The sequence below is a fragment of the Mesitornis unicolor genome, unplaced genomic scaffold, assembly GCF_000695765.1.
Source record: "Mesitornis unicolor isolate BGI_N332 unplaced genomic scaffold, ASM69576v1 scaffold20828, whole genome shotgun sequence".
NCBI lineage: Eukaryota > Metazoa > Chordata > Aves > Mesitornithiformes > Mesitornithidae > Mesitornis > Mesitornis unicolor.
Window position 1 is genome coordinate 106,009 of NW_010202832.1, and position 8,815 is coordinate 114,823.

At 34.4% G+C, this 8,815-nt stretch overlaps 1 protein-coding gene across 1 annotated transcript in view; it reads right to left on the reverse strand.

The window, feature by feature from the left end:
• Window positions 1-4,480: 4,480 nt before the first annotated feature.
• Window positions 4,481-8,815, reverse strand: part of MOSPD2 (motile sperm domain containing 2) — a 32,228-nt gene continuing 27,893 nt past the window's right edge. Inside the window, exons 10-14 of the mRNA XM_010190524.1 lie at window positions 8,461-8,557; window positions 7,622-7,718; window positions 6,874-7,003; window positions 5,285-5,387; window positions 4,481-4,747 (exon numbers count right to left, since the gene is read on the reverse strand). Of these exons, the coding sequence (XP_010188826.1) occupies window positions 4,601-4,747; window positions 5,285-5,387; window positions 6,874-7,003; window positions 7,622-7,718; window positions 8,461-8,557 (574 nt within the window). The 3' untranslated portion in view covers window positions 4,481-4,600. The remainder of the gene's footprint in view (window positions 4,748-5,284; window positions 5,388-6,873; window positions 7,004-7,621; window positions 7,719-8,460; window positions 8,558-8,815) is intronic.

An 8,815-nucleotide genomic window follows, 5' to 3' on the forward strand; every position in this document is an offset into this window, starting at 1 on the left:
GCTTTTTCCAGTGATCAGGAAAACCGAAATGACTCAGAGTGCACCACATAGGTAGGATGATGCACCAGTCTTGTGAATGAAGTAAACCAGAAGCTGAGATTCCTACTGGTAAAAATCTGTTAGCTGCTTACTCTGTGCTTGTACAACTTGGTAATTTCAGTACTTTTGTTCAGAAGTAGCAAAGTTTAGTATTAGTAAAAAACAGTATTGCACAGATCTACTAGAAAACTACCTAAATCGGTCTCAGTCAAAACCAGCACATTGAACTTCACTCACCTCCTCTACAAAAGAAGGAAAACTCTTACCACTGCCATGCTTCTGGAGAGGGGGATTTTCTGCACTTTTATTTTTCAAGTTGGGTCTACATCTACAGTAGGCATTCACTGGAAAAGTGGCAAAAGCAAGAATAGTGAGGTCCAAATTGAAAAGTGGGTGGGAAACAACAGAAAACTGAAAATGGGAGGTCACGCTTCTCACCAGCTGCAGGAAACACAGTGCCAGGAGCTGCTGATGCTGAAGTGGGCCCAAAAAATAGGCATACTGAAAAGCATTGTTTAATTTGAATCATTAACTTTTAATCACTTACCCGAGTTAACACATTCATAATGGAAATGTAGCTACTGCCATAATAACACGTCAGTAATTCCTCCGTGAGTCATCTTCCAGGAAACGGGGAACAATAAGCCATGCACTTCAGAAACTGACTTAGGATGTCTTTTTTTAATCTCAGAAAAGAGCACTCAACCTGTTCTTCCTGGCTAATTAGAACTGAATAGCTCTTCCTAAACTAATACATATACTGTAAATACGGACATATATTAGTGTCTTAGACACAACACCCTCTGGAACAAGATCTAAACCAGTGAATTCTTACACCCATGTGTGAGGCGTTTTGCAAACAGTGTTGTCTGGTCAGTTATAAAATTTGTTCTACTACTCTGACTGAATGTCCACTTTCACAGTAAAGGCACAGAAAAAGAAAGAACTAACACTGTTCTTAATTAACAAATCAGCACTTACACCCTTATGCTGCCAGCCCAGCTACACAGACAGTACAAGGATCCCCAAGACCATGCAGTGACTTAAAATGCTCTCTAGAAACTCCATACAGTCAACAACTGCCATATAAACTAGTATCTGGAAGCAGGGACAAATGTTGGCGAGAACCTGAATGCTGACATTAGAGATGAATCGGTTATGGCAGGGAATCACTGATGAAATAAAAAGGCAATTAAGAAACCCTGTTCCTGGCCCTGCTGGCCCTCCCTCACCCTTTTTTCCCCAAAATATCTATAATATATTATGCTTTTCTGTGTCTATTTTTCCAAAGGGGGAGAATTATTTGATAAATTACTGTAAGCAAGATTTTTTTTTCCAAATCAGCCTACTCCAGTGTGTTTTTTTAAGATACTTAGGTTTTCCATCTAGTTAAAAAACTTCAGTATGACTGTATCCTTATGCAAAAGATTCTGTTTTCACTATAAAAAAATACACTTGCTGTATAAAATAAACTTTGATTCTCTTTTGATACCTCTTTGAGCATTCAAATACGCTGAAACATTACACTGCTGTAAATAATTTCAGGGTGAGCAACATCAGTGCCAATGTGAAATGGTATCACTGGAACAGAACCTATTCCTACTGTTCAGAGCTATCCGACGGCAAGACTCTGAAAACAGGGAAGAGATAATGAACAAAGCACTATCTATGAAGTCTTAAATCTAATCTTTTACTTAATAAAGTAAAAAACTGAAGCTAAGAGAACAGGGCACAAAACTTGCTTGCTGAGAAAGAAGTATGTGCTCTTTTGGAGCACAAATTGCTAATTTTTAGGATTACAGTCACTGCTGTCTCTTAATTGTCTTTAAAAGCCAAGACTAACTGCTAATCTGCAATGTGGGAAATGTATAATAAATCTTTTATCTTGATAGCTCATGAAATCAAATCCTATTTTGTGAAATGTGTAAGTTCTAAAATTCCCAACTTATAAACTGAGTTTCATCTACTGTAAAAAAAAAAAAAGAAAAAACCCCAAAACCCAATCTTTTGTCTATTTTCTGTTTTGGGTATCAAGTCAAATCATGTTACTGTTGTGCACTCTGTAACTTCACTGGACTGGCTAAAATCTGTGTTTCCAAGAGTAGGCAAACAAAACCTAAAACTACCAGTAACTGAAGACTGGTAAAATAGTTATTGGCCACCATGTCTTGTGACGATAGAGACAACGCACTTCTCACAGAAGGAAAATACAAAGTAGATACTGTCAACTTCTATTAAAAAAACACTGTTAATTTGCCTTTTTTTTCCTTACATATATATTTTTCCAGTTACTCCGTGATGTTTAAGCAACAGTTAGTTTTACCAAGTTATGTATAAATATTTCTGTTGTGTGGATTTGCATTATTTGTGCCATGGTGGTGTCTGAAGGCCAGTATCGTGCTATCTTACTAAGCTGGGCACTCCAAGAATTTATGATCATCTAGTTTGCATCTGTCTGACAAGTATAATCACAACTTCTATTATACAACAGACTACGGGTCATCACCATATTGACACCTCCTTCATATTAAGTATCTATGGACTTAACAAGAGAATCCAAACCCCAGTAGATGTAGCTATTTTTAAGAGACTAAACATTCAAGACTACGTATTTCCTCGTATTTATTTTGTAACTGTAATTTTTCTAAAACATATTAAAATAGAAAAGAAGTTCATCTGATTCATCATACAAAGAAAATAACAACATAGTAAGAAAATACTGAAAATATATGAAAGCACCAAAACATTAAAATATTCATATTGGAAAAGACTCTAAGAATATATTTCTTGCAATTTTACAGTAAAGTGCTATTCAATCACTCAAATTAAGGAATCGGCATTTTAATAGCATGGTGGTTATTATCTTAAGATTACGAATTACTTCATTACCTTTCCCAACAAGACAACAACCCATTTTGTTGGAAGCAAAGCATCCGAGTTGCATGCACATGAAAACAACCTAAGTAACAGCTTCATAGTAAGCAGTGCACAATATAAGTTGCAAACTCATTAAGAAAAAAAATATTGAGAAGAAAATGGAACAAAAATGAGAGTAGTGAAAAATTAAGAAAATGCAGATGTAGTAAAACATTGTATAACTTAAGAAAAGACAAAAGACTGTACACCAAATGGTTCTGTGGACTTGCCTTTTACACAATAATTTTTTTAGTAATCGTATCACTGCTTTATTAATCAGCTTACTAATGCTTTTTTTAATGCCCTTTTCTATTTCCTAGAAATGACACTACATCTACAACACACTGGAGAGATACTGTAAGGAAAAAGACAGAAGTAGAAAATGACCTTTATTTTTCTTCAATAATCTCTTCTCATCTATTGAAGTCAGCAGACAAAACTAAACAATCTGTTACAAAGCCAATTTGTAGCAAAAATTAATTCTAGTAAAGAAATTATTTTAAATTTTTAGACCTCATCAAAAGTGAAAATTTTAAATGTATGAAAGATACCATCAGTCTCCTTTTACGTGTTTGTAATTTTAATATACATATTTACAGCAATGAGTACAAAGAATTCTTGTTAGAGTAAGTTCTCACTCGCTTCATACACCATTTCCACAATTGTTTCTGAGAAATGGCAGATATAATACTTTTATGTTGCCTTCAACAATGTTTAATCTTCCTGACTTGATTTGCTTTTTTCATAAGTTCACCTGTAATCTAAGCATATTGCACATCTCAAAATAAGTTCTTACACTGACTATTTATTAGCCTTTTTATGAACCAATGATAGGTCATCAAAAGTCAACTCTCATGCTCCGTTCGCAATTTGACTAAGAGTAGCTTTCAAAAAATGAAAAAAAAAGAAGGGAAAGAATAGGAATAGTGTCTCATCATGATTATTTCACTAGTATCTTTGGAATCAAACAAAGGTTATATTCCTGGTCAATATGGCTGCATATATGTTATTTAGTAGGAAATATTTACAGTAACTTTACATTCAGAAGAAAACACACAAAAAAAGGAATTTAACCAATGAAAGAAATGAGCCTGGATTACCAAAATAATTACTAACAACAAATACCTTCCTTTATATGTGCAGGTACACAGACTATATAAAAGATCTGCCTGTACTACGTAATTTCTGTAAATTTTCCTGAATGAACAGGTTAGTCTTTAGAGAACACTAAGTTGACTGCTTGCACCTTCTATGAGAGTAATTCAGAATGTAAGAATGAATATGATGAAAAGAAACATAACATTGTATTTTAGGTAATTGAATAGTGAAAAAAAAAAAGAAGAGTTTTAAATTATGCTGTATTTGGTTTCCTCCTTCCAATTCAGTAGTATTTATTGAGTTGTACAGTGAAAGTAGGTGCTAGCTCTAGCATCTTCCTCATGCCCTGTTCTAAGCATCGGCTTTCAGAAATTTCCTTTGCTGGTCATTCATTTCTTCTATTTTTTTTCAGCAAATTGTATCATTGTTCACTGTTGTGGGCTCACGAACCTCATTTTGGCAGTTCCAGAATCCGAACGCAGCACTGCAATCCCTTCCACTCCAACCAACCACGACAGGCAGCACATCCAGTGCACAGCAGCTCTTTTTAGCTTCTCTGGGTATATACCAGGTAGAAGCAGAAGGCAACGACAGTAATAGATAGTAATGATAAAACAACAGACAACTGCTGGAACCAGAGGCAGCGATCAATCTGCTCTTGAAGTCTTTTATTAATTTGCAGTAAATGAGTTAGCTGAAAATAGAAACATTTTCATCAAATTAGAATTAATGCACATGAAAGTACTCGTTAATTTAGAGCTATTTAGCCAATAACTGTAAACACAGTAAAAAAAAACCAAACAACCCACGAACAAAAAAAGACTTCCCTTAGTGATATCTTTTCTATCATTACATACTTCAAAAATCTGTTCCACTAAAGGAACTTCAGATCTTAAGAGTTATGGATAGCCTATACTGCCTATATCAAGTAGGTGACATCTTTACACTAGGAAGCAAAGACACCGCTGAGGCTCACTGATACCCCAGATCTGTAATAAGATTCTCTGTAACAAGAGGAATGAGTGAACCGCATTGGAAGGCGTATTTTATTAAACCATTACTATTCAACAAAATAATTAAGTCACTATAACTGACTGAGTTACTATAAATTGCTGAGCTTATCAAACAGTATGATTTATGAAGTACCAAAGAGGTTTAGTACAAGTTCTTTTTATCTCTATCGTATTTTATAATTCTGTTCAATATTCAGCACCAAGAAACACACTATTACCTGTATATGTAAATCTTCATTAGTTTTTGCTGGAATATTAAATGCATTCTCTTTTAATGTTAGAGAAGAAGGCTTACTACTTTCTACCATGTGACACCTGAGCCTGTGAAAGGGGAAAAAAGTTATGCACCAAAAATCATAAATTTAATGTAACATTATATAATGAACAGTAAACAGTTCATCTAACAGTTATTATATGCACTTTATCATATGTTCTGGTTGATAAATTCTCTAAATTACTATTGCAATGATAGTCTGAAAAGGCTTCCTCAGTCCACCAATTATGTTTTGACAGTTTTTGATACAGAAAGCAAAATAGAAATTATCTACACGTTTAGTTAATATGTATCTTCATCATTTTAAATTCACAGCACATGGTGCAGTGGATTATTCAGTCAAATACTTACTACCAGAGATGCAATACTTTACTGAACAGCAAACAAAATCTAAAGGGTTTTGTTCCATTTTAAACGCTAGCAACGACATTTTTCATTTACTCCATTTCTTCTACAGTTGAAAATGCAGGAACAGAATTTCAGGCCAGAATTAAAAGTAGCGGAAGTTATAAAACACAGCAGAAGCTCTCTGATAGTATTCACCAGTAACCAATGTACATGGTACACTTCACAGGTGATAAATTTAATGTAATCAAATCATCTCACCCTATTGTTTCAGGGTCTGTTTTAAACAGAATGCAACATTTATGCAAGGGAGCTTAAACTCACATAACGTAGATTCTGTTTAACAAGGAAGTAAGAGATAAGCATTTGAAGCAAAGATATAACAAGACTTAGGCATGAAGTTTCAAAAATACTTTTTCCATGTTAATTTTGACCATGGCGGGTAAAGTCAGCTCAACAAAACCCACAAAAAACCCAAACCTAATACCCAGGAACAATCTAAAGTAGAAATACAGTCAAATTGCTTGTTTTTTTAAAGATGAAACAGCATCTAAATATTGTGGCTCTAAGACTTCCAGATGAAAGAGAACTACAATGAACTTTTCCTATAAATGTACAGCGATACAACTAGATATGAGCAGATGAGAAAGAAGAGCAACAGGTATATTTAATGGGGAAACATATTTTCCTAGTGGTATTTTTTCACCATTAAATATGGAAAACACATATATGAACATGTGAAGGTTTTACAGAAATTTTCTACATTATCATTTTCCCTAGCAGAAAGGGAATATTTTTTTAACATTGTCTAGAAAACAGTATTGCATGTGATGTGACTTCTTTCCTTGCTTGTTTCTTCTTAGAAAACTCAAGTGGCACATTCTTATTAAAAACTAATAAATCTACTGTCCATATGTGTTGTCACATTCAGAGTTTTTCCACTTAACTCTTAATTAGCAGAAAAACAACAATAAAAAGAAAAGCATGTGCAGAATGCCATGACATTTTATGCATTAAAACCATCTCTAATTAATTAAAACAGAGTCGATGCCTCAGCAATATACTTCAGTCAGTAAGCACACAACTGGGTTTGGAGAATTCTTCCCTGATTATGATATGCAAATACTCTAAGTCAGCTAAATAATAATAGCTAAAAAAACCACCCTCAGCAGCAAACCATGTGCTTACCTATGTTCCATCACTTTGGTCCTAGGGACTTCTTTCCAAAACTGAGCCAGTTCTGGTGCACTTACTCCAGAAGACTGGTCCATTTCTGCTGCCATTATAAGAAAACGATCCTGCAGAGAAGCTGCAAAACCTGCCCTCAAAGAAAAAACAAAAACCAAATGCTGTATAGAAGCATTTTTGAACAAAAGTGTTTTAAAATGAGAGCTTGTTTATTGCAGGACATGGGACACTGACTTACTAGAAAAAAAAATAATGAAATCATTCTCTTAATGACAGTTTTGATTACAATATTCCCAAAATTCTACAGTTTCGTTTTAACAGAACTAGTTTCATCTGAACGATTCAAGAACAACCAAGAATTTTGTAAAGAATGCATAATTCAGCAAATTCACTTGTCCTTACAAGAATTTAGGAAACTTGATTTACTGCAGATAAACTCCCACTGTAATAAAGCAAGTGAGACAGCTGCCACTGGGACTTTTTCAAGACAAGAAACAGAAAGGGCAGCAGACAACAGTTGCTTATACCTAAGTGGAGTAGTAAACCAGTATGGGCAGTTACTCAAATGCTGTTTTGTTTGGTTTTTTTTACAAATAGTAACACTCTCGTACAGCAGTCAAGTAGACATGGGTGTCAGTCAGTCTTACACCCCTTGAAGCACATACAAAGGCTAGTATCTAGAGCAGTCAGCCTGTTATCAAAACTTGTCCAGACTTCTTAAAAAATTATATTGTAAGGTTTTACTTACCACCATGAAGAGAGACTATTATATCCAGTGATGTGCCAGGTTCACAGCTGCTGTTACTGGGTTTAACTCTGTATTTTTCAGGAGCAGTTGTTCTTACCTATAAACAAAAAATACCGAGCAAACATATAGAAAATGCAAGCACAAACTATGATTGTTTCATAACCTCTCTCATTTTGTAATAACTAAAATCCCCAAAAGCTGAAATATTAAGTTATGGTAATAGAGTCTTTAAAATACTTTCTTTTGTAGGAGTAATCAGACACTGGTATTTTACTTTTTCCTCTCAATCACTTCTATCCCTTCTTTTCTAGTATACGCTATTTTTATACACATACTTAAAAAGAGCCAAGAATGTCAAACAGACTATCTGTTAAATTCTTAATATGAAAGTATAGAGACTTTAATTTGTGGGTGCAGAGAAAACAAAAAATGTGGTGGAAAACCAAATCAAGATGCAAGTCAACTGCATTCATTCCTTTGATAGTGACGTTTGCAGATTACTAACTTGTTCCCAGACAAGATTTAAAAAGGAGAAAAATTCTAAAGAGATCACTTTTCAATGCTCAAGCCTTTCTTTTTTGGAAAGTATAAGACTCTCACAAAAAACTAACCATCACTATAGCTCTTTTTCAGTCCATGCTCCAAAGATTTGTATTACTGATTATCCCCTTTGGGGATAGGCATAAATTCAGCCAGATTTCTTTCGTCTGCTTCAAACACCATAATAGAATAAAAATTCTAGATTGATAAGTGGGTTTAATAGTATTTATTCCTCCTTACTCAAAACAAGAAAAAGTGATACATTTAGTAAAGTAAACCAGGCCACGCAAAACACTTACCTTAAAAGCTACTATGTTTTTAGTGACATTTGTGAGAACTATCAAACATTTTTTCTCTCCAGTTTCTTTGGATCCAAAATATAATTCTTCTGCTGGGCTAATAAGAGATTTTAAAATAATTAGTTTCTTCCAATTATCTTTACAACATACAATAGAAAAAGGAAACTGTCCACACCTACAGGAAAACAAAATACTTTGAACCCTACAGCTACATTCACTATGAAGAGTTTTTCATCAAAAAAGCTGTGAAAACAAAACGCAGAAGATTTGTAGTGAAGCTCAGGGTTGACTCATGACCACAAGTGGACCTAGCTGCCTCAGCTGGTCATTGACCTTGACTTCTTCCTTCCGGAAG